This window comes from Zosterops lateralis (assembly GCF_965231275.1).
Source record: "Zosterops lateralis genome assembly, chromosome: 33".
In the NCBI taxonomy this organism is placed as follows: Eukaryota; Metazoa; Chordata; class Aves; order Passeriformes; family Zosteropidae; genus Zosterops; species Zosterops lateralis.
This window is the reverse complement of record NC_139793.1, coordinates 3,297,470-3,319,603: the sequence shown is the minus strand read 5'-3', so window position 1 is coordinate 3,319,603 and position 22,134 is coordinate 3,297,470. Positions and strand designations below refer to the sequence as shown.

Here is a 22,134-nt window from a genome sequence, read left to right as displayed (position 1 = left end):
CGGAAGGGCGGCGCGGTGATTGGGTGAGGCGGGCGGAGGGGCGGGGAGGGAGGGCGCTGATTGGTTGGTTTTGTAGGAGGGAGTTGAGCGGGGAGAGAGCGGTGATTGGGTGAGGGAAGTGCCGGTTGAGAGGAAAGGGAAGGCGAGGCTCCGAGTAAACGTGAGTGCTGATTGGCTTGGCGGTGTGGCAGTCATCGGTGGGCGGGAGTAGAGGGGAGACATCCAGCGCTGATTGGTGCGAGCCTTAACCCTGCCCACATCGGCCTCTGATTGGCTGCAGCAAGCGACCTAATTTCCCATTGGCTCAGACGCGTCAGAGGCGGAGCCCAGGCGAAAGCCCCGCCCCCAGATAGCCTTCCCTTTATCTGTCAATCTCTGGTAAGCCCCGCCCCCTTTCCCTCCTTTTCCCCCTGGCGTGAGGCCAGCCCCTTCCCGTTGCCCCAGCCCCGCTCCGGTGCCGTTCCCGGGGCCGTTCCTGTTGCCCCAGCCCCGCTCCGGTCCCGGTCTCACCCCAGCCCCGCCTGCTCTTTCCCGCCCTCCCGCAAGGTGGTGCCACAGCCGCGCGTCTCCACCAATCAGAGTGCGGATCTCGGTACGGGCCGCGCAAATCAGCAGGCGAGGGATCAGCAGAGGCCACGCCCCCACGCTGATACACGGCACCACCCAGCTGCACCGGGGGCGTGGCCAATACAAGCCACGCCCCTGATGCGTTGCTGGAGAGGGGTCGAGACCCCCCCCTTGACCCCCCAAAAAAGCCACGGGCACCCCCAGAACAGGGTCACACACACACACACAGAGCACAGGCTGGAGACTGAGGGGCTTTACTGCCCCCCACAAGCACCAAGGGGAAGTCCCTGGGAGCTCCCAGAGCTCTGGGGAGCCCCGGGGGCAGCCCAGGGATTTTTTTTTGGGGGGGGGGTCCCGGGGGTCCCTATGAGGCCGAGTCGGAGGCCTCCGAGCTGTCCTTGACGTCGGTGCTCTCGGTGGTCTCGCTGACCTCGCTGACGTCTTTGCTGTCGCCCCCTCCATCCTCGGGGTGGTGGGAGCCCGTGGTGGGGTGCGAGGGGGTCCCCCCCGAGCCGCAGACCCCATCCCCACCCCGGGGGGGCTCGGCAGGGGCCAGGGGCCGGCCCCGCTCCTTCTGCTCCACCTGCTTCCTCAGCTGGGGGCACAGAGGGGGTCACTGAGGGGAAACAGGCCTGGAAGAGCCCTGAGAGGGGGGTGGAACCCCCCAGGAGGATTTGGGGGTCCCTGGCGGGGGCTGTACCTCGTCTGCCATTTGGGTGAGGTCCCGTTTCATGGCGTAGGCGTCCTCTCCATCCGCGTAGTACTTGGGCTCCACCTCGCTGATCCTGGGGGGCGATTTGGGGGGCTCACACACGAGGTTTGGGGATCCTTTGTCTCCTTATGTGCTGCCAAACTCTCCCAAAGCTGCTTGAAACCCCCCAGACCCCACATTTGCACATTTGCTCCCCCAAAACCCCCTTGTCTCCAGACTCACTGGAAGTTGAGGGTGTTGGAGTAGAGGTGCAGCGCCGCCCGGTTGCTGCCAAGGACAAACAGGGTGGGTTATTTTGGGGCTGTTCCTGGGGATTTGGGGGACAGGGAGGCTCTGACAAACAGGGGGGTTATTTTGGGGGTGTTCCTGGGGGTCTGGAGAGAGATTTGGGGGTTATTTTGGGGGTGTTCCTGGGGGTCTAGTGGGGATTTGGGGGACAGGGGGGTCTGACAAACGGGGGGGGGGGCGGTATTTTAGGGGTATTTTTGGGGGCCTGAGGGGGATTTGGGGGACAGGGGGGCTCTGACAAATGGGGGGGTTATTTTGGGGGTATTCCTGGGGATCTGGGGGGGGATTTGGGGGTTATTTTGGAGGTGTTCAGGGGGATTTGGGGGATGGGTGGGGTATTTTGGGGGTGTTCCTGGCAGTCTGGGGAGGGATTTGGGGAGTGGGGGTGGTCTGACAAATGGAGGCGGTATTTTGTTATTTTGGGGGTGTTCCTGGGGGAGACTTGGGGTGTATTTTAGGGGGTGTTCCTGGGGGGGATTTGGGGGGTTTTTAGGGGTGTTCCTGGGGGGTATTTGGGGGTTATTTTGGGGGTGTTCCTGGGGGGGATTTGGGGGTTATTTTAGGGGTGTTCCTGGGGGGGATTTGGGGGTTATTTTAGGGGTGTTCCTGGGGGGGATTTGGGGGTTATTTTAGGGGTGTTCCTGGGGGAGACTTGGGGGTTATTTTGGGGGTGTTCCTGGGGGGGATTTGGGGGTTATTTTGGGGGTGTTTCTGGGGGGGATTTGGGGATATTTTGGGGGTGTTCCTGGGGGGATTTGGGGGTTATTTTGGGGGTGTTCCTGGGGGGATTTGGGATATTTTGGGTCTCACCTCTTGCGGACGTGCAGGGACACGTATTTGGCGTTGAAGTTCTCGATCATGGCGCGGGACGCCTGGTCCATGAGCTTCTGGGCCAGCCCCAGGCGCCGGTGCGAGCGTTTCACTGCCTGGGGGGGCCAAAAACAGGCTGAGACACCCCAAAAACACCCAGGGGGGACCCCAAAACCCCCCCAGCTGAACCCAGAAACAGATGGAGGCACATGGAAACCCCCAGGGCACCCCTGAACTCAGCCAGGGGCTGGTGGGAATATTTCAGGACAACGAGGAGACCAAATTGGGGATTCCAGCATCCCAAAACTCCCTGAGGAACCCCAAAACGGGCTGGGGTGGTCCCAGAAACCTCATGGCACCCCCAAAACCAACCCAGGTGGAAGCGTTTCACTGCCTGGGGGTCCCCAAACAGCCTCAAACCCACCCAAGACACCCCCAAAAATAAAGCCCGTGGGCACCCCAAAAACTACCCCACACCCTTGGGGTACCTCCAGATCACCTCCCCACTACTCCCCAAAAAGCCCCCAGAGCCTCAGAACCCCTCTATGAGCCCCCTAAAACCCTTAAAAAGCCACAACAGATGCTCCAAGAGCACCCCAAAACCCCTCAAGCAACTTTAAAGTGCATCCCAAGTGCTCAGGCCCCATCCAAGAGCCCCCCAAAGACCTTTGAGGAACCCCCCAAGTGCTCCTTCCCCCAAGAGACCCCTCAAGAAACCTTCCCAAACCCTCAGGCGACCCTAAAGACCCCCCAAAAACCCCTCTGAGCACCCCAAAACCCATCCAGCCTTACCAGGGATGTGATGTGTCCGTGTGGGACGTCATCAGGATCCTCCTCCCTGCACAACCATGGGATTGAGGGGGAATGAGGGGGGTGAGACCCCCAAATCCCACCAGAAACGCCCCCCCAGACCCCCCCAAACCCCAGGAGAAGGGAGGGAAGGGCTCCCCCACCCCACACTCACATCTTGGCCAGGACGTATCCCACGATCTTCCCGTTTTCATCCTCAGCGATGTAGGAGAGCTGAGAGGGGGGGGAAAGGGGGTGAGGAGGGGGCTCAGGTGTCCCTGGGGGGGAGGAGATCCAGGGGGTCCCAAGGGGGGTAATTCCAGGTGTCCCTGGGGGAATTCCAGGTGTCTCTGGGGGGATTTCAGGTGTTCCTGGGGGGGGGGGATTTTTAGGTGTCCTGGGTGAAAATTCAGGGCCCCCAGGTGTCCCAAGGAGGGATCCAGGTGTTCCAGGGGCACCTGGAGGGGGAAATCCAGGTGCTCCGGGGGCAGGGAGGGGTTAAATCCAGGTGAGGTTGTTCCAGGGGAGGATCCAGAGCCACACCTGGGGCCAGGACAGGCCGTGGTAGAAGTAATATTTCATCTGGTAGTTCTCGGGCAGGCAGAGCAGGTTGCAGTGCTGCATGTTCATCAGGTCCTCGGGCTGCCGGGGCGGACCCGGGGAGAGTCAGCCCGGAACCGGCTGCGGTGTTTCCCAACACCGGGGCGGGCCCTCAGAGCCCCTTCAGGGCACAGGACCCACCTCAGAGCCCCCAGAGAGTACCGAGATCCAGTACTGCCCCTCAGGGACCCCTCAAGGCTCCGATGTCCCGCTCAGACCCCAGTATCCCTTCCCAAAGCCCGGTGTCCCTCTCGGACCGCCCGGTAAAACCCCGGTTCCCCTCGGTAAAGCACCTGCTGGAGCCCGTCTCTACCTTGGACTCCACATGAATCCCCAGTTTCCCCTGCCCAGGGCCCGGTGTTCCCCTCAGACCCCTGCCCAGGCCGCGGTGTTCCCCTCACACCTCCCCCCAGGGCCCGGTATCATGGGCAGATCCCTTCCCGCTCCCCGGCTCCCCCTCGCAGAGCCCCAGCTGAGCCCCCCTGTCCCCCCGGGCCGCCCACCCGCGCGTTCCGGATGTTCATGGCTGTGGCTGTCCGGTCCCGGTGCCGATTCCCGATCCTGGTCCCGCTCCCGGTCCCGGCGCCGTTCCCGGTTCCCTCACGAGCCGCTTCCGGCGGAAGTTCCTCTCCAACCAATCAGCGCTGAGCCCGCCCACCCGCTCGTCCGGCGGTAGACAAGCACATCAGCCAATCAGCGAGCAGAGGGAGGTGCCAAGCCCCGCCCCGCTCTCGCCTTTGCCTTCAGCCAATCAGAGGCGAGTTCCGCGCGTGCCCCTGACGGGGGCGGGGCTTGACTCTCCCACCCCTCTCGCCGCCCAATCGCGTCTGGCGGCGCTGATGATTGACAACGGCAGGAGCCAATGGGGATACACAGGAGGCGGGGCAGCGCACTGCCCGGAGGCCGCGTGGGCGAACACGCTTTATTGCGATGGGGGAAGGGCTCGGGGGGAGGGACAGAGGGGCCCGGGGGGGCTCAAGGAGGTCCCCACGCTCGGGGGGCTCGGGATGGGCCCCCACACCTGAGCAAGGTCCCCATCGCGGGGTTTCCCAACTTCCTGAGTGGCCTCATGGCCACATTCCTGGGGTCTGTCCCCAAATCCCAGGGTGTCCCCACTCGGGGTGCAGGATGTGTCCACTCAGGAGAGTGTGTCCCCACTCACACGGTGTCCCCAGTCCTCGTCCCCTCAGCGTCCCCATCCTGGAGTGTCCCCAGAGAGCGTCCAGCCATAGCGTCCATCCCTGCTCTCTGTCCGCAGCGTGAACAGTCCCCACCCCAAATTTTGGGGCTGGGGGTGGGGGAGGATCCCCCAGACTCACGGCTGCATGCGCAGGGCCCCGTCCAGCCTCACCACCTCCCCGTTGATCATGGGGTTCTCAGCCAGGGCCTGCACCAGGTGGGCGTACTCCGCAGGCTCCCCCAGGCGGGACGGGAAAGGCACTTGCTGTCCCAAAAACGTCCGGACTTTCTCGGGCAAACCGGCCAGGAGCGGGGTGTTGAACAGCCCTGGGGAAGCCCAAAACCAGGGTGTGAATGGGGGCACTCCCTCTCCTCCCCGTCCCGTGCAGGTGCTGCCCCGTGGCCTCACCTGGGGCGATGGTGACCACGCGGATGCCCAGCGGCGCCAGGTCCCGGGCGATGGGCAGGGTCATGCCCACGATGCCGCCCTTGGAGGCCGAGTAGGCAGCTTGACCCACCTGTGGGGAGGATGTGTGGCCACTGCAGGGTCTCCTGACCCTCCTGGTGGCTCTCAGAGTCCCCGGGGGTCCCTCACCTGCCCCTCAAAGGCGGCCACGCTGGCGGTGTTGACCACGAGGCCGCGGTGGCCGTCGGCGTCGGGCTTGTTGTGGCTCATCAGCTGCGCGCTGAGGCGGATCACGTTGAAGGTCCCCACCAGGTTCACCTGAGGGTGACAAGGATGATTTGGGAAGGGTCTTGTGGGCACCACCAAACCCTGCTGGTACCCCCAGATCCCCCTGTGCTCTGCTGGGAACACCCCAAAGTCCCCACACATCCAGCCACCCCATTGAGCAGGTCACCCCTCATTCACTGCACTGACCACAGACACCCCCAGCCCATCATCCAGAGACCCCCAAGCCCCCCACTCACATTGATGACCTTCTGGAATTCCTCCAGGTCGTGCACTTTGTCCTTCTTGCTGTTGTAGGTCTTGACAGCGATGCCGACACCAGCGCAGTTCACGGCCAGGTCCAGGCGGCCAAACTGCTTCTGGGCCACGGCCAGAGCTGCCCCCACCTCCTTGGGAGAGGTCACCTGGGGGCGAGGGGCCACCAAGGGGGGGATTGTCACCACTGGGGTCATGCTGGGACATCGCTGGTGGAGTTAAGGCGGGACGGGCAGCACTGGGGTCAATGGCCAGTGGGGTCATGGTGGATGTGACCCATGGGGTCAAGGTGGGGGTCACCAGGGTGGTCAAGGCAGCCCCCACCTCCTCAGCTGGGGTCACCTGGGGACAAGGGGGGGGTGTTGAGGGGGGATGTCACTGGAGGGGTCAAGGTGGGATGTCACCAGCAAGGTCAAGGTGACCCCAACTCCTCAGTCAAGGTCACGCTGGCCCCAGTTTGAGGGGGGAGAATGTCACCAGTGGGGTCACGGTGGTGCCCACCTCCTCGGCCAAGGCCACCTGTGGGCTCAAGGGGGCTCCACATCAAGGTGGGATACCACCTGAGGGGTCAAAGGTCAGCGGTGGGGTCAAGCTGGCCCCACACCAAGGCAGGACATCCCCAGCGGGGTCAAGGTGGCCCCGTGCCGAGGTGAGATGTCACCGCTGTGGCCAGGCTGGAGAAGCCCCGCACCCCCCCGGTGCTCACATCAGCGGGGGCGAAGGCGCAGTGCTCGCCCAGCTCCTGGGCCAGCTGGCCCCCGTTGGACGTGGGCAGGTCCAGCAGCACCACCCGCGCCCCGTGCTGCACCAGCCGCTCCGCCGTGGCCCGGCCCAGCCCGGAGCCGCCGCCGGTCACCAGCGCCACCAGCCCCTGGGGGGGAGAGAGAGGGGTCAGCGGGGAGGGGAGACCCCCGCACACATCCCGGGGTCTGGGGGGGGTCCCGGTACCTTCACGCTGCGAATCGCCGCCATCGCCGCCGTCCGGCCAATGCCCGCGGGGGGCGGCACCGGGAGGGGAGGGACAGGGAGGAGAGGGGAGGGACAGGGGAGGGACAGCGGGGAGGGACAGGGAGGAGAGGGGAGGGACAGGGAGGAGAGGGGAGGGACAGGGAGGAGCGGGGAGGGACACGGGAGGAGAGGGGAGGGACAGGGAGGAGCGGGGAGGGACACGGGAGGAGAGGGGAGGGACAGGGAGGAGAGGGGAGGGACAGGGAGGAGAGGGATGGGACAAGGGAGGAGAGGGGTGGGACAGGGGAGGGACAGGGAGGAGAGGGGTGGGACAGGGAGGAGAGGGGTGGGACAGGGAGGAGAGGGGAGGGACAGAGAGGAGAGGGATGGGACAGGGAGGAGAGGGGTGGGACAGGGAGGAGCGGGGAGGGACAGAGGAGGGACAGCGGGGAGGGACAGGGAGGAGAGGGGAGGGACAGGGAGGAGAGGGGAGGGACAGGGAGGAGCGGGGTGGGACAGGGAGGAGAGGGGAGGGACAGGGAGGGAGAAGGGGAGGACCTGGGGGATACCGAAGGGAGGGACCAAGGGGACACCGGGGAATGACCGGGGGTTGGGCCAAAGGAGGGTTCGGGGGTGGGACCGGGAGAACCTGGGGGACACCGTGGGCTGGGCCGAGGGAGGGACCGGCAGGGGCGGGGGACACCAGTGGGGAATCCCGGGGGGAGGGGAGCGGGATAAGGGGGTTTCCAGCTCCAGGGAAGGGGGTCAGGGAAGCCCCCCCGGCCCGGGGAGGGAGGGGGGTGTCCCAGGCATTGAGGGTCCCCCAGAGCGGCGGGGGACAGGGGTGTGCGGAGGGATCCCATTGGGGGGGGGGGGGGGGGTGCCGACCCTCTTTTCCTCCTCATCCCCAGGATCGAGAACCCCAAGAGGCCAAAATTGGGACCCCCCAAAAGGACAGGATTGAGACACAAGGGGAGGGGGACCAGGACCCCAAAGAAAGGGGATGGGCACAAAATCCTGAGGGGACATGATCCGGTCCCCCAGGGGGGTGGGATTGGGATCCCCAGGGGGACAATTCCAGCCCCCCAAAGGGGTCCAGATTGGGACCCCCCAGAGGAGAAGATCCCTCGGGGAGGGGGGGTCACGACTCCAGGATTGAAACCCCCCCGAGGGATGGGACCAGGAGCCCCAGGGGGACACGGCTGAGCCCCCAAGGTGACGGGGTCAAGTCCCCACGGGGGGGCCCCGCTGTCCCCCCCCTTGTCCCTCCCAGCCCGGCCAGCAGCCAGGGTATAACGTTACCTCCGACCTTCCCGGGGGGCACCGCCAGCACCCGCCGGGCACCACCCCACACCCCAAAAATGGAGGAGAAATCACCCAAAATCCCAGGTACAAGGGACAGGAGGTGAATTCCCAGGGGGTGGGACACCGAGGGTGACCGCGGGGACACTGAGCGGGGGCGGGGGCAGAGGCAGGGACATGGCGGCGACATCGGAGCGGCTGGGAAGGATTTCCCACCCCTCCTTCGCCCCCCCACACGGAAAAAATAAACAAACAAAAGTGGGTTCCCCTCTGCACCCCTCGAGTGAGACGGGGATTTAAGTGGGGGAGCGGAATTTGGGAATTTGAGTGTTGGGAGAGAACACACACGTGTGCTGGGGGGGAAAAATCCTTCCCAAAACACCCATAGGGAAACACAGAGCAGAGATTTCCCACTCAGGGTAGGCTGTTGTACCCCAGCTTGGGGTGCAGGAGGGATTTGGGGGTGCAAAGGCAATTAGGGAGGTCTGGGGGGGGGGTAGAAATGCTGTTACCCCCCCTCCCCTCAAATTCCCCCCCCCTCCCTCAGCCTCCGTGCCCCAGTTCACCAACTGCCCCACCATGGTGATCCTGGTGGGGTTACCTGCCCGCGGCAAGACCTACATCTCCAAAAAACTCACCCGCTACCTCAACTGGATCGGCACCCCCACACGGGGTGAGTGATTTTTGGGGTGGGGAAGGGACGTCTGAAAATTTTGGAGATCCCCCTTAACCCCTCCCGGGCCACCGGTTCCCTCTGCAGGGTTCAATGTGGGTGAGTACCGGAGAGAAGCCGTCCCCAGCTACAAAAACTACGAGTTCTTTCGACACGATAACCCCGAGGGGGTGGAAATCCGCAGGTTAGAGGTTTTGGTGGTTTTTTTTGTTTTTCGGAGGAGGGGCATTTTTTTGGGGTGCGTTTGGGAGGTCAGAGCTGAGAGAGCTGCACCCCCAAACCCCAAATTCCCAGGCACTGCGCTCTGACCGCCCTGAATGATGTCCACACCTACCTGAGCTCCGGGGAGGGACAGGTGGCGGTAAGAGTTTTAAATTTAAAAAAAAAAAAAAAAAAAAAAAAAAATCAATTAAATTAGTCGCAAACGACTTCTCCCCAAATATTTTGGGGGAGTTCAAATTTCTCCCCCAATTCCCCCCCACCCGAAGGTGTTTGATGCCACCAACACGACGCGGGAACGGCGGGATGTGATCCTGCAGTTTGCCAAGGAAAACGGGTACAAGGTAGAGTATGGGGGGGCTCAGGAGGTATTTTTGGGGTGTTCATAGATTTGAGGCGGTGGAAGTGCCGCTCGGGGGGGTCTCGAGCATGTTGGGAGGGGTAGAACTGTTTTGGGGGTACCCAGAGGATGGGAGGGGATTGATATGGGGGTGTCCACACAGGATGAGGGGGGTTGATGCTGTTTTGGGGGTGTCCTCGATATGGTTTTGGGGTATCCACTTTGGGGGTGGTGGCACTGATTTGGGGGTGTGACAACATGGGGAGGGAGGGGGTGACACCGATTTGGGGACATCCACAATTTGGGGAGGGGGGTGGCACTGACTGGGGGGGGGGGGGGGGCTACAGCACACAGGGACACTCCTGCAGTGACTTGGGGGGGTGACAGTGTTTTGGGGTGCTCACAGCACAGTGAGGGCAGTGACAATGACTCTGGGGGGTGTTGGCACTGTTTTGGGGGTGTCCACAATTTGGGGGGAGGACCAAATGTGACCTTGTGTCCTTGGGGAGGTGACATTGTGGGTGCCATAGCACGGGGGTGGCACCAACTTGGTGGTGTCACAGCATGGGGAGGTGACAGTTTTGGGGGTGTCACAACATGGGGAAGTGGTGGCACTGTTTGGGGGGTGTCACAACATGGGGGGGTGGTGGCACTGTTTGGGGGGTGTCACAACATGGGGAAGTGGTGGCACTGTTTGGGGGGTGTCACAGCATGGGGGGGGTGGTGGCACTGTTTGGGGGGTGTCACAACATGGGGAGGTGGTGGCACTGTTTGGGGGGTGTCACAGCATGGGGGAGCCACCGGTGCCCCCCTCTTTTCCCTCTCTCTCCAGGTTCTGTTCGTCGAGTCCATCTGTGACGACCCCGCCATCATAGAGGAAAACATCAAGGTGAGACCCTGGGCAGGGTGTGACAACAGGGACCTGGAGGTGACAACAGTGACCTGGAGGTGACAACTGGGGCTGGGAGATGTAGGGAAGCTGTGTGTGCCCCCCAAAAAGCCGTGCTCCCCCCAATCCTCCAGCAAGTGAAGCTGAGCAGCCCCGACTACAAGGGCCGCGGGCAGGACGAGGCGGTGGCCGATTTCCTGAAGCGCATCGAGTGCTACAAGGCCACCTACGAGCCCCTGGACGACGAGCTGGACAGGTGACCCCCACCCCACATCCCCCCCACACCCCTCCAGGCCTGCCCTGACCTGTCCCCCCCTCATTTTCCCCCCAGCGGGCTGTCCTACATCAAGATCTTCGACGTGGGCGTGCGGTACCTGGCGAACCGGGTGCAGGGCCACGTGCAGAGCCGCATTGTCTATTACCTGATGAACATCCACGTCACGCCCCGCACCATCTACCTGAGCCGCCACGGAGAGAGCCAGCTCAACCTGTGGGGACGCATCGGGGGAGACTCGGGGCTGTCCCCCCGTGGGCAGCAGGTGGGGCTGGGGGGGGTCAGAGCCAGCTCAACCTGCAGGGACACACCTGGGGGACACAGGGATGTTCTCGGGTGGGGTCAGAGCTGCTCAACCTGAGGGAATACACCTGGGGGACACAGGGATGTCCCCTTGTAGGCAATGGGTGGGATCAGAGCCAGCTCAGCCTGTCAGGACGCAGGGATGCCCCCTCAAAGGTACCAGGTGGGGCTGGGGGGAACAGGTGAGGTGTGGGGCGGAGCTAAAGGAGGCCACACCCAGCAGAGTCACCCCAGGTGATCACAGCCTGGCGCGAATTGTCCAAGCCACACGCCGATGCTCTCCATCCCCTGCTATGGGGTGAGGGCTGTGCCCAGAGGGGACAGAGCCAGGGAAAGCCACACGCAGTGGCCAAACCCTTCTCCCCGCCGCTCCCAGTACGCCCAGGCGCTGGCCCAGTTCATCCGCAGCCAGAACATCCGGGAGCTGAAGGTGTGGACCAGCCACATGAAACGCACCATCCAGACGGCCGAGGCGCTGGGCGTGCCCTACGAGCAGTGGAAAGCCCTCAACGAGATCGACGCCGTGAGCCACGCACCCTTTTTTTTGGGGAGAGGGGAACCCCCAAAACACCCCCCACGCCCCCTAACACCGCCGTCCCCTCACAGGGGGTCTGTGAGGAGATGACCTACGAGGAGATCCAGGAGCGCTACCCCAAGGAGTTGGCGCTGCGGGATCAGGACAAGTATCGCTATCGCTACCCCAAGGGAGAGGTACCCCCAAAACCCCCCTGGGGGACATCTGGGGGGGATCAGGGGTTTGGGGACACCCCCTAACTGCCCTCCCCAGTCCTACGAGGACCTGGTGCAGCGGCTGGAGCCTGTCATCATGGAGCTGGAGCGGCAGGAGAACGTCCTGGTGGTGTGTCACCAGGCTGTGATGCGCTGCCTGCTGGCCTATTTCCTGGACAAGAGCGCGGGTGAGGCCTTGGGGACAGGCAGGGGACAGCTGGGGACACCCCAGACCTGCTGCTGTGCCCATCTCATGCTCTTAAATCCCCCCCCAGATGAGCTGCCCTACCTCAAGTGCCCCCTGCACACAGTGCTAAAGCTGACCCCTGTGGCCTACGGTGAGTGGGGTGGTGTCCCCTCAAAAAGGGACTGTCCCCCCATAGTCCCTCCCCAAAACAGGGACAATATCACCCCAAAAGGGGACTGTTCCTCGTGTCCTTCCCCAAAATGAGGACAATATCCCCCCAAAAAGAGACTGTCCCCCCCAAAAACCAGGGACAATATCCCCCCCAAAAGGGGACTGTTCCTCATGTCCCTCCCCAAAATGGGGACAATGTCCCCCCAAAAAGGAGACTGTATCTCCTTGTGTCCCTCCCCAAAACAGGGACAATATCCCCCCAAAAAGGAGACTGTTCCCCCTTGTGTCCCTCCCAGAAATGAGGACAAAGTCCCCCAGAAATGAGACTGAGACTTTCTCCCCAGAGTCCCTCCCCAGAATGGGGACAATTCCCCCCAAAGGAGACCATCTCTTACAGTCCCAGCATAAAAGGGAACAACCACCCCAAGAGACCCCAAAAACAACCCCAGTATCCCACCTGAAAATGGGGACAAATCCCCCCCGAAAAGGGACTGCTCCCCTTGTCCCACCCCAAAATGGGGACAGTTCTTCCCCTGCAAAAGATGATTGTTCCAGCAGTGTCCCAGCTAAAAATGATCACAATTTCCCCCAAGAGAAGACCATACCCCCAGTGTCCCTCCACAAAATGGGGACAATCCCTCCCCAAAGCCCCCCCACCAAGCTGCAGCCATGTCCCTTCTTCCCCTGGAACCAGGCTGTGAAGTCGAGTCCATCTTCCTCAACATCGAGGCAGTGAACACCCACCGGGCACGACCCCAGGTGAGGGCCCCCACCCCCATATCCACCCCAAAGAGAGGGTGCAGATCTCATTAAATCCCCCATAAACTGAGGGAGGTGTTAGATTTTGGGGGAGATCCCCCAAAGCCCCACATCTTCACCCCACAGAACGTCGACATCAACCGCACTGCAGCCGATGCCCTCAACACTGTCCCCGAGCACTTCTGAGGGGTCCCTTAGGGACAAAGGGAGACCCCTCCCCAAAATTAAACCTTGTACAACCAAGCACTGAGCATGGAGATCGGGGGGCTGCACACCAACGGGGTGCCTTTATTTTGGGGGGTCAGCGGGTGGCCTCGGCCTCGCTGTACTGGCTTGACCAGAATGTGGGGTCCTTGCCTTGTATCTGAGTGGGAGAAAAATGGGGGAGGGAGCATCAAATCGAGCCCTGGAGCCCCCCAAAAATGCAGAGATGCCTCCCCAGCATGGCCTCACCTTCGCCACAGCGTTCAGCACATCCTTCTTGGAGATCTCCTTTTCTGCCCGTGGCCCCCACTGGTATTTGAATTCCTGGGGGTCCGTCAGGGGGATGGGGGTGATCTCCAGGTACCTGCGGAGGGATGGCTGGTGACCCCTCCCTGCAGGTTTTGGGGTGTGCAGGGGGGTGTCCAGCACTCCCCCAGCCCCACGAGGGACCCCTCAGGCTGTGGGGCGTGGGGGCTGCAGGCTTTGCTCTGCGGTGTGGTATAAACAGCCCGGCCAAGGCTGGCGCCAAGGCTGCTCTGGGCACACCGGGAGGGATGGGGGGACCCCTGCACCCTGATCTACACCCCAAACCCCGCACTCCAAACCCCAAACCCTGCACTCCAAACCCCACACTCCAAACTCCATGCCCTACACCCTGGGCCCCAAATCCTGCATCCCAAACCCTGCACTCCAAATACACACCCCAAACCCCAGGCCCTGCACCCCAAACTCCACACCCCAAACCCTGCATCCCAAACCCACACCCCAAACCCCACACCTGCACCCCAAACCCACACCCCAAACCCTGGGCCCCAAATCCCGCACTCCAAACCCACACCCCAAACCCCGCACCCCAAAAGCACCCAAAACCCTACCAGGACCCCCCGACTCACTTCTGCCTCACAAACTCCTCTGTCACCAGCTTCCGAACATCCCCAAACACCTGGTGCTGCCTCCTGAGGATGGGGGTTAGTGAGGGGTGGCACTGAGCAGCCCCATCCCACCCCACATTCCATGTGTGTCCCCCCATATCCTACCCTGGGTACACACGGAGCAGATGCAGGAACTCCCACAAAGCACCTGGAAAAGGGGGTGTCAGTGAGTGGGGTGTAAAGGGGGGTACGGTGGGGTTTGAGGGAGGACTTACTGTCTTTGACTGAGTTGCCCTTCATGAAGATGAAGCTGAGGATGATTAAGAGGAGCCCCATCTTCTCCTTCTCCTCGTCCCTGCAGCAAACACTGGTGTGTCACCCATGTGGGTGAGGTGGGGGGCACACACTGATGGGGTTCCCCTCCTCAAATCACCCAGGAGTCCCCCAGCAGCAGCCCCTCACCTGCACAGGTACTTGCCCTCAGCACAGGGCAGATTATTGATGAGGATGTAGGTGTGGCGTTTGGAGTCGATCTCCACCAGCTGCAGCCCGAACACCTGTGGGAGGACAAGGGTTAATAATCCACGGGGCGTTTTCTCCCTAAAACCCTCCCCTTCCCCTACCCTGTTCCTCCCACCTCCTGCAGGGTCTTGCCCGCCTTGTTGACGATTTCAGAATAGGCATCCCTGTATTCCCGGATTACATTCTTCAGCATGTCTACAAGAAACAGGGAAGGAACCGCTGAGGGAGCCTGGAACTCTGAGCTCCCCACGGCCAGCAAGGATTTAGGGGTCCAAACGCCGTGGAAAGGGGGCTCCCCTAAACGTACCTGCTCTCTTGATAGGGATCTTCTTCTGGTCCTTCACGAGCAGGAACTGAACCAGCTCACTCACCTGTGGGGGAATTAGCAGGGAAGGCCAAGAGCGGGCTGATAACAGAAGAATGCAGACACAGGACTCCAGGAGCGGGTAGAGAGGGGATCACCGCAATCCACCTTCTGGTTCACCTGGTCCTGGGAGCGCCGCTCCGTCTGGGTCGGGATGAAATCATCCTCCCCATCGGTCATCTGAGTGGAAAGGACAGGGAAAGCGGGAGAAGTTAATGCTGGGGAAGGGACCAAAACAGAGGAGGGGAGAATGAGAGGGGCCAGGCGGGGAGAATGAGAGGAGCCAGGCGGGAAGGGAAGAATAAATGAGTGGAGAAGGGGGAAGAAGCAACCTCTCACCTGAGAGGAGCCGAATCCTTTGCTGCGCTTCCGCTGGGACATTTCTCACAGCAGCTCTGAGAGAAAAAAAAAGCACCAGGCGGGCTAAAACCACGACGAGAACACCCCTAAGGCCGTCCCCCGCGTCCCACCCTCAGCAGGGCCGCAGAGACCCCCTGCAAGGCCCGGCCAACGACCCGGCGCAGACACGAACCGTCACCGACCGCGCTCCGCCCGCGACTGCGCCGGCCCCGCCCACACCCACCGGCCCTGCCCACGCCAGCCCCGCTTCCCATTGGTCCATCCCGGCGCTCGCCCCACCTACCATCCCATCCCCGCATCACCATTGGCCGAGACCCCGAGCTCGCCCCGCCCCCCGCCGTGCGAGTCTCGCGCTCCACCCTCCCTCCCCTCCCCTCAGGTGGCGAAAAAAGCGGGAAAAGAGCGGCACGCGCCCCCCCCCCGCCCTCACGGCGCAAAATGGCCCTGGAAAAAAACCGCAAAGCACACAAAAATCACCCTCAATGGCCCATTTCGCCCTTCCATTCAGCTTAACAACCGTTATTTGAAACACCTGCGCTGCCACCACCACCTGTAACACGCTGCCGCGGCTCTTCCCACAGGTGGAAGAAGAGGCGGCAAAATGGCGGCAGAGGCTGAGGGGAGCTCGGTGCCCGTGCCCACACCCAGCCCGGCACTGGGATATTGAGGGCACCCCAAAATCCCAGAGGAACCTTCATCCCCTGCCTGTAGAGCTGAGGGTGCCGTGAGGGGTAAGGGTGATGGTTTGCGGAGGCACCTTGTTGTTTTTTGGGGATGTACAAGGGGGTTTTGGGGAGCTGTGGGACCTCAGGGAGTGTGTGAGGTGTTCGAAGTGGCTTTTGGGGTGCTCTGGAGGGTTGGGGGATGCTCATTTAGTGTCAAAGTGGGGCACTGGGTGCTGTAGGAACTGGGGAGCTGTGGAGGTGGATAATGGGGTACAGCCTCAATGCTCATCACTCCCCTTGAACCTAATTTTGAGATTCACTAAGTGGCTGAGCATTAAATCTGCTGAGTCAGCTGTAAAAACAGGGTACCCTCAAGTGTGTGGGGGGGATTCTACGTCCCCACTCCCGCCCCCCAGCTATAAGATGGGGTGAGACCCCCCAAAACCCCCACAGGGACACCCCCAAAGCCTCCACATTTCAACCTCCTACTTGAAAGATCCCTCAAACCCCACCTATAGCACCCCTATTCCCGTAGTTTATTTCTAAAAAAAGGCTTTTTTTAACCGTTTCTTATTTAAACATAATATTTTAATTTAATTTTTTGATCCCTCAGAACTGCATGGCCGCCTCCAACGTCTCCGACAGCTTTGTGGCGATTTTCTCTGCAGGACAGGAGTGATCAGGAATTTGAAGTGAGGTGGTCAGGGAGGTTTTGGGGGGGGGGGGGTCAGGAAAAGGGGGTGTCTTCACTTCTTCACTCACCTGCTCTTTTTTGCAGCTTTTTTCTCCTTTTCCCAGCTGCCTGCAGCCCCTGGCCTTGGAACAGAGCAGGGAGTGCAGCCACCTCCTCCAGACTGGGGGCTCTGGGCACTGACTCCCCCCTGGTGTCCCCCGACTTCACCCGGGGCTTGAGCTCCACTGTCATCGTGCCAAACTGGGGAGGGGGTCAAATATTAACCCACTGCTCTCCAAAAAAACAATCTCCACCTCAACAAATCCCTTCCCACCTCCGGGTCGCCGCTGTCGTCCTCCATGGCTTCTCCTTCCCCTTCCTCCTCAGGACTGAGCGGGGACAGCCCGATCCCCGTCACCATCACTGGGACAGCTGTGGGGGGACAGGTGAGTGTTGGGGGGTCTCTGAGGGGTGAAGGGAGCGGGGAGCAGGTGCTGCTCACCTGCCAGGGCCTCGGCATCGCCCTGTTCCAGAGCCTCCAGGTCCAGTGCTGGCCCCAGGGCTGGCAGGATTTGGGCCTCGAGCTGCACCCCCCGCGATTTGGGGGGGTGGGTGTAGTATGAGATCTTCCCGCTGTGGGGGAAAAGGGGGGTCAGGGTGTGGGGAGAGCCCTTCTGTCCTCCAAAACAGAGCTGAGAGTGTGGGGAGATCCCTCCTATCCCTAAAAAGAGCTGAGGGCGTGTGGAGAGCCCTCCTATCCCTAAAAACAGAGCTGAGGGCATGTGGAGAGCCCTCCTGTCCCCAAAAACAGAGCTGAGGGCGTGTGGAGAGCCCTCCTATCCCTAAAAACAGAGCTGAGGGCGTGGGGAGAGCCCTCGTGTCCACAAAAATGGTGGTCAGGGTATGGGGGAGAGCCCTCCTGTCCCCAAAAACAGAGCTCAGGGGGTGGGGAGATCCCTCCTGTCCCCAGAAATGGTGGTCAGGGTTTGAGGAGACCACTCATGTCCACAAAAACAGAAGTCAGGGTGTGGGAAGACCCCTCCTGACCCTAAAAAACAGAGCTGAGGGTGTGGGGAGAGCCCTCCTATCCCTAAAAACAGAGCTGAGGGTGTGGGGAGAGCCCTCCTGTCCCCAAAAATGGTGGTCAGGGTGTGGGGAGACCACTCACGTTGCCAAAAACAGAGCTGAGGGTGTGGCAGGACCCTGCAGCCCCTCCTAAATGGGGTCACAGGGGGTGGAAAAACCCCTCCAGTCCCCAAAAAGGGGATCACAGGGTATGAAAAAACAGCTCCGATGTTTGATAAAGGGCAGTCAGGGTGTGGGAAGGACCCCACAGCCCCCCAGAAAGGGGTCACAGGGTCTGAAAAGACTCTTTGGTCCACAACAAGGGGCTCACAAAGTGTGGAAAGACTCTTCCTGTCCCCAAAAAAGGGGTCAGGGCATAGGGAAGCCATACAGACCTCCCAAAATGGGGTTAGAGAGTGTGGAAAGACCCCTGCTGTACCCAAAAATGAGGTCAGGGTGTATGGGGACCCTTCCCAGCCCCCCAGAAAGGGAGTGAGGGTGCAGAAACCCCTTCCCAGCCCCCCCGAAAAGGGTGGGGAAGGTGCAGAAACCCCTTCTAAGTCCCCCCAGAAAGGGGGTGAGGATGCAGAAACCCCTTCCCAGTCCCCCAAAATGGGGTCAGGGTGTATAGGGACCCTCTCCAGCCCCCCTGAAAAGGGGGGGAAGGTGCAGAAACCCCTTTCCAGCCCCCCAAAATGGGGTCAGAGTGTGGAGACCCCCCCCAAATCACCCCCCTCCCTGACCCACCTGGTCCAGTCGCGCAGCAGGGCCACGGCGGCGGCGTTGGCGTCCGGCAGCCCTCCCGGGCGGAGCCGGCCCTGCCGCCGGGCCAGGTGGGCCAGGAACTGCAGGGGGTCAGCGCAGGGGGGGACCCCGTAGAGCTCGCTCAGCTGTGGGGGGGACACAGCGGGGTTTGGGGGGGAAAAGGACACGCAGGGGATTGTCACCTTGCCCCTTTTCTGTGGCCAAATAGGAGTGAAAATGCTTAAAAGCATTTAATAACCTCCCCTCCCCAGTGCTATGGGGACCCTCAATGTTGACCCGATTTTGGGGGGTCACTGAATCCCCCCCCCACCTTTGCCCTGATCTTTCTTAGCCTTCTAATATTTACATTTTTATAGTAGAGTTTCTCACAGACTTTTAAGTAAACATAAAGCGATTTTTGGAAATTGTACTTCCTCTCTGGAGGAGGGACAATTGATAAAATATCAATTCCTCTCTGAAGGAGGAACAATTGATAAAATATCAATTCCTCTCTTCTGGAGGAGGAACAATTGATAAAATATCAATTCCTACAGAGATGAATGTAGTTTCCAAAAATCACTTTTGTTTACTTAAAAGCATGCAAGAAACTCCACTACAAAAATGCCAATATTAGAAGACGGAAAAAGATCAAGATGACATCCCCCCAAAGAGCTGAGCACTAAATCTGCGGATTCAGCTGAAAAAACGGGGTCCCCTCAAATTGGGAACCCACCCCTCCCCACTGCTGTGGTGATGGGCCCCCCAAGGTACCCTCAGCCCCCCAGGGGTCCCCACGCACCTGCTGGAGGGGGCAGCGGCGCAGGATGGCGCAGGCGGGGCTCAGGGGGTCCCGCAGGCGCTGGGGGGCCAGGGCCCCCCTCAGGGGGGCAGCGGCCGGGGGGTCCCCAGAGTCCAGCACCACCCCAGGACAGTCCAGGAGCTGGATGTGCCGGTCCAGCTGCACGGCCTGCAGGCACCTGGGGGCGGGGTCAGCGTGCCACACCCATCACACACCTGGGCTGTGTGTGCCACACCCACCACACCTGGGCAGGGTCTATGTGCCACACCCATCCACACCTGGACTGTGTGTGCCACACCCACCACACCTGGGCTGTGTGTGCCACACCCATCCACACATCTGGGCTGTGTGCCACACCCATCCACACCTGGGCAGGATGTGTGTGCCACACCCATCCACACCTGGGCTGCGTGTGCCACACCCATCCACACATCTGGGCTGTGTGCCACACCCATCCACACCTGGGCGGGATGTGTGTGCCACACCCATCCACACCTGGGCTGCGTGTGCCACACCCACCACACACCTGGGCAGGGTCTGTGTGCCACACCCACCACACACCTGGGCTGTGTGTGCCACACCCACCACACACCTGGGCAAGGTGTGTGCGCCACACCCATCCACACCTGGGATCTGTGTGCCACACCCATCCACACCTGGGTCTCTGTGCCACACCCATGGGTAGTGCCTGTGCCACACCCACCACACACCTGGCCAAGGTCTGTGTGCCACACCCACCATACGCTCGGGCAGGGTTCCCTGTACCACACCCACACACCTGAGTGATGCTCCCTGGGGCACACCCACACCTGGGCAGGGTCAACCCAGGCTCCTCCCACTCCCCCTGGGCACTGTGAGCCCAGCCCAGCCCAGCCCAGCCCTGGGGGGCTCACCTGGTGACCCCGGGCATGGCCCCCACCACGCAGGCTCGGCTGCGCTTGAGGCTGTTGATGAGGCTGCTCTTGCCCACGTTGGGGTACCCTGGGGAGGGGGAGTGGTCAGGGGGGGACCCCAAAATCCCCACTTAACCCCCAGCCCTCCCTTTCACAGCCCCCCACTCAATCCCAGCCCCACAACCCCCCACATTCCCCCAGCCCCTCAACTGCCCACCCAAATCCCCCACATCCCACTCACTTATCTCCTATTTCACAGCCCCACACATTTTCCCAGCCACCCAAAAGCCCCCCTCATACCCCCCAACCTCCTATTTCACAGCCTTCCACGTCCCCCCAGCCCCCCACTCATCCCACAGCCCCCTCAAGTCCCTCCTCATACCCCAGGCCTCCCTTTCACACACCCCCCGCAACCCACAGCCCCCCAAACGCCCCCCCTATGCCCCCCTCACCCACCACCCCAGCCCACCCCACCATTTTCCAGCCCCCCAAACTCCCCCCAGCCCCCTCACCCACGACCCCCACGGTGATGGAGGTCTTGGCCTCTCCGCAGCGGCCGTAGTTCTTCAGGATGTGCAGGAGCCTCTCGGCCCCCACGCAGGCCCCCCCTGCCAGCACCTCCTCGGGGGCTGTCTCTGCTGACCCCCGGCTCTGCTTCTGTGGGGACACAGGGGGGTCAGGGGGACCCCCTCACCTGAGCCCCCCACCCCCCCAGGGCCCCCCAACACCCACCAGGTTTCGGCTCTGCTGCTGCGTGCACGACTTGAAGGCCACGGCTGGGAACTCGGCCCGCAGGTGCTTCAGCCACGCAGCCACCACGTCCCTTGGCACCAGGTCTGGGGGTGGGGGGACACACAGGGTTGCCCCCAGGGCTGTGGGGACAAGGGAAACCCCCAAATCCATGCCAGGATCCCCCCAGATCCTCTCACCGATCTTGTTGAGGACGAGCACGAGGTGCTGCTGGGGCCTCAGGGCCCCCTCGAGCCGGGGGCTGCGGCAGCCCTGGGGGTCACGGGCGTCCAGCACCTCCAGCACCACGTCAGACGCCGTCAGCACCTGCCAGAATTGAGGTTCAGGTGAGGGGGAAAGACCCTCACCCCCAAAAAATCGCCCCAAACCCCCGGCACTGACCTTGCGCAGCTCCCGCCCGAATTGTCGCAGCGATGCCTCGTCCTGGGGGGGCTGGGGGAGCTCCTCCTCCTCTTCCTCCTTCTCCTGGGAGCACCTGTGTTATGGGGACCCCTCCATCCATGGGGGGACACCCCGATTTTTGGGGGGATTCCCCAATTCTCCGGGGAATCCTTCCTGTGTGGGGAACCCACCCTGTCCTCTGGGGAGTCCCTTGTCCTAGAGGAGACCCCCCCCCACCCACCTCGGGGGGTTCCTCACTCTCAGGGGAATCCCCCCACTCTTTAGGGAGTTCCCCCCTGGTGTTCCCAGCCCCACCTGGCTCTGGAAGTGCTGCTGTCGCTGCAGAGCATCCGCCAGGTGCAGGGCCAGGTGTGATCTCTTCTGTACCTTCAGCACCTGTGGGACACGGAGGGGTCAGACCCCCCAAACCCCGGGGTCAGGCTGGGAGGGATCACCCCAAACTGCCCCCTCGAGGGTCACAATGAGAGGAACACTCCAAAATCCTGCACTCAAATTCGGCAGGGACACCCCAAAATACCCCGGGGAAACCCCAGAGTCCCTCCCGGGGTCGCATCTGGAGGACAACCCAAAATTCCCTCCCCTCGGGGTGACCCCCAAAACGCCCCCGCAGGCTCTTTACCGGTCTCTGCCGGGTCTTGCTCTGTTGTTGCCGCACGAAGGCGGTGAAGCGACCGAGCTGCGGCACCCCCGGGTCCTTCTTCATCCCGCCGCGTTTGCGCCGGGCCTGGGGACATGGCGGGAGGTCACAAACGGGGGGAACACACGGAGGGGGCAAAGAGCTGCACCCCTAAACCCGCCCGGTTCCCTCCCTGCCCCGGACCGGCCTGGGGCTCACCTGGACGCGCTTCTTCCGGGACGCTTCCACCTGTCGTCCTGCAGGGAGGGGCGGGGTGAGCTCGGGGTCTGGGAGGGTCCCCAGAACCCCCCGAGCCCTCCCGGTGCCTCCCCGAACTCACGGGAGCGGGTCATGGCTGCGGCTCCCCACGCCGCCGGGATCCCTGGCGCCGCTTAGTGGCGCCACTTCCGGGGCAGCGTAAAAAGGCTCACGGCGAGGCGGCAGCGTTCCCTCATAGCCACACCCAACATGGCGACCAGCAGCCACGCTCAAGATGGCGCACCAGTACAGATGCCACACC

At 62.0% G+C, this 22,134-nt stretch overlaps 5 protein-coding genes across 9 annotated transcripts; 1 reads left to right on the top strand and 4 right to left on the bottom strand.

Annotated features, from left to right (window-relative positions):
- Window positions 1–802: 802 nt before the first annotated feature.
- Window positions 803–4,403, bottom strand: NAA10 (N-alpha-acetyltransferase 10, NatA catalytic subunit). Its single transcript, XM_083881466.1, has 8 exons — window positions 4,270–4,403; window positions 3,710–3,808; window positions 3,342–3,400; window positions 3,170–3,215; window positions 2,378–2,493; window positions 1,502–1,546; window positions 1,268–1,352; window positions 803–1,162 (listed from the first exon to the last, which is right to left on the bottom strand). Exons 1-8 carry the CDS (start codon window positions 4,288–4,290, stop codon window positions 932–934), a joined length of 702 nt encoding a protein of 233 aa, XP_083737592.1. The 5' UTR covers window positions 4,291–4,403; the 3' UTR covers window positions 803–931.
- A 280-nt stretch (window positions 4,404–4,683) lies between these two features.
- On the bottom strand, window positions 4,684–6,878 carry HSD17B10 (hydroxysteroid 17-beta dehydrogenase 10). The gene is made up of 6 exons (XM_083881465.1): window positions 6,840–6,878; window positions 6,598–6,762; window positions 5,876–6,040; window positions 5,541–5,669; window positions 5,355–5,463; window positions 4,684–5,272 (listed from the first exon to the last, which is right to left on the bottom strand). The coding sequence occupies exons 1-6, from the start codon at window positions 6,861–6,863 to the stop codon at window positions 5,082–5,084; spliced, it is 783 nt and encodes a 260-aa protein (XP_083737591.1). The 5' UTR covers window positions 6,864–6,878; the 3' UTR covers window positions 4,684–5,081.
- Window positions 6,879–7,539: 661 nt separating this feature from the next.
- PFKFB1 (6-phosphofructo-2-kinase/fructose-2,6-biphosphatase 1) lies at window positions 7,540–12,920 on the top strand. Of its 2 annotated transcripts, none has more exons than XM_083881349.1 (14): window positions 7,540–8,228; window positions 8,689–8,814; window positions 8,902–8,998; window positions 9,109–9,175; window positions 9,303–9,377; window positions 10,206–10,262; window positions 10,397–10,518; window positions 10,594–10,801; window positions 11,225–11,362; window positions 11,446–11,550; window positions 11,627–11,756; window positions 11,844–11,906; window positions 12,621–12,685; window positions 12,812–12,920. In XM_083881349.1, the coding sequence occupies exons 1-14, from the start codon at window positions 8,201–8,203 to the stop codon at window positions 12,869–12,871; spliced, it is 1,341 nt and encodes a 446-aa protein (XP_083737475.1). In that variant the 5' UTR covers window positions 7,540–8,200; the 3' UTR covers window positions 12,872–12,920. The 2 variants fall into 2 exon arrangements, with proteins under 2 accessions (XP_083737475.1, XP_083737474.1); XM_083881348.1 differs by having other exon boundaries at window positions 11,216–11,362.
- Window positions 12,921–12,944: 24 nt separating this feature from the next.
- On the bottom strand, window positions 12,945–15,222 carry LOC310921238 (non-structural maintenance of chromosomes element 3 homolog). 3 transcript variants are annotated; one of them, XM_083881351.1, is made up of 11 exons: window positions 15,180–15,222; window positions 14,987–15,042; window positions 14,756–14,827; window positions 14,591–14,654; window positions 14,399–14,478; window positions 14,224–14,318; window positions 14,037–14,116; window positions 13,927–13,969; window positions 13,783–13,845; window positions 13,139–13,253; window positions 12,945–13,049 (listed from the first exon to the last, which is right to left on the bottom strand). In XM_083881351.1, the coding sequence occupies exons 2-11, from the start codon at window positions 15,026–15,028 to the stop codon at window positions 12,987–12,989; spliced, it is 717 nt and encodes a 238-aa protein (XP_083737477.1). In that variant the 5' UTR covers window positions 15,029–15,042; window positions 15,180–15,222; the 3' UTR covers window positions 12,945–12,986. The 3 variants fall into 3 exon arrangements, with proteins under 3 accessions (XP_083737477.1, XP_083737476.1, XP_083737478.1); XM_083881350.1 differs by lacking the exon at window positions 15,180–15,222 and having other exon boundaries at window positions 14,987–15,173; XM_083881352.1 differs by lacking the exon at window positions 15,180–15,222 and having other exon boundaries at window positions 14,768–14,827; window positions 14,987–15,173.
- A 1,019-nt stretch (window positions 15,223–16,241) lies between these two features.
- Window positions 16,242–22,071, bottom strand: GNL3L (G protein nucleolar 3 like). 2 transcript variants are annotated; one of them, XM_083881429.1, is made up of 15 exons: window positions 21,955–22,071; window positions 21,834–21,871; window positions 21,618–21,722; window positions 21,293–21,373; window positions 20,978–21,061; window positions 20,776–20,902; window positions 20,579–20,682; window positions 20,359–20,503; window positions 19,847–19,934; window positions 18,954–19,131; window positions 18,158–18,300; window positions 16,848–16,978; window positions 16,680–16,777; window positions 16,435–16,606; window positions 16,242–16,334 (listed from the first exon to the last, which is right to left on the bottom strand). In XM_083881429.1, the coding sequence occupies exons 1-15, from the start codon at window positions 21,965–21,967 to the stop codon at window positions 16,282–16,284; spliced, it is 1,560 nt and encodes a 519-aa protein (XP_083737555.1). In that variant the 5' UTR covers window positions 21,968–22,071; the 3' UTR covers window positions 16,242–16,281. The 2 variants fall into 2 exon arrangements, with proteins under 2 accessions (XP_083737555.1, XP_083737554.1); XM_083881428.1 differs by having other exon boundaries at window positions 20,579–20,902.
- Window positions 22,072–22,134: the final 63 nt, after the last annotated feature.

Coding starts and splice junctions, on each gene's coding strand:
- GNL3L (XM_083881428.1), bottom strand. Junction 18,301..18,953: donor GCCGCTGCCCCCTCCAGCAG/GTGCGTGGGGAC, acceptor TCCCCCCCACAG/CTGAGCGAGCTCTACGGGGT. Junction 16,778..16,847: donor CGATGCCGAGGCCCTGGCAG/GTGAGCAGCACC, acceptor GTCCCCCCACAG/CTGTCCCAGTGATGGTGACG.
- LOC310921238 (XM_083881351.1), bottom strand. CDS start 15,028: ATGTCCCAGCGGAAGCGCAGCAAAGGATTCGGCTCCTCTCAG. Junction 13,846..13,926: donor CTGCTCCGTGTGTACCCAGG/GTAGGATATGGG, acceptor CCCCATCCTCAG/GAGGCAGCACCAGGTGTTTG. Junction 13,050..13,138: donor TGCTGAACGCTGTGGCGAAG/GTGAGGCCATGC, acceptor TCTCCCACTCAG/ATACAAGGCAAGGACCCCAC.
- NAA10 (XM_083881466.1), bottom strand. CDS start 4,290: ATGAACATCCGGAACGCGCGG. Junction 2,494..3,169: donor ACGGACACATCACATCCCTG/GTAAGGCTGGAT, acceptor TGGCCCCCCCAG/GCAGTGAAACGCTCGCACCG. Junction 1,353..1,501: donor TCCAACACCCTCAACTTCCA/GTGAGTCTGGAG, acceptor ATCGCCCCCCAG/GATCAGCGAGGTGGAGCCCA.
- HSD17B10 (XM_083881465.1), bottom strand. CDS start 6,863: ATGGCGGCGATTCGCAGCGTGAAG. Junction 5,464..5,540: donor TGGCCGCCTTTGAGGGGCAG/GTGAGGGACCCC, acceptor TCCTCCCCACAG/GTGGGTCAAGCTGCCTACTC. Junction 5,273..5,354: donor CGTGGTCACCATCGCCCCAG/GTGAGGCCACGG, acceptor GGGCTTCCCCAG/GGCTGTTCAACACCCCGCTC.
- PFKFB1 (XM_083881348.1), top strand. CDS start 8,201: ATGGAGGAGAAATCACCCAAAATCCCAG. Junction 9,176..9,302: donor CCGGGGAGGGACAGGTGGCG/GTAAGAGTTTTA, acceptor CCCCACCCGAAG/GTGTTTGATGCCACCAACAC. Junction 11,757..11,843: donor TTTCCTGGACAAGAGCGCGG/GTGAGGCCTTGG, acceptor ATCCCCCCCCAG/ATGAGCTGCCCTACCTCAAG.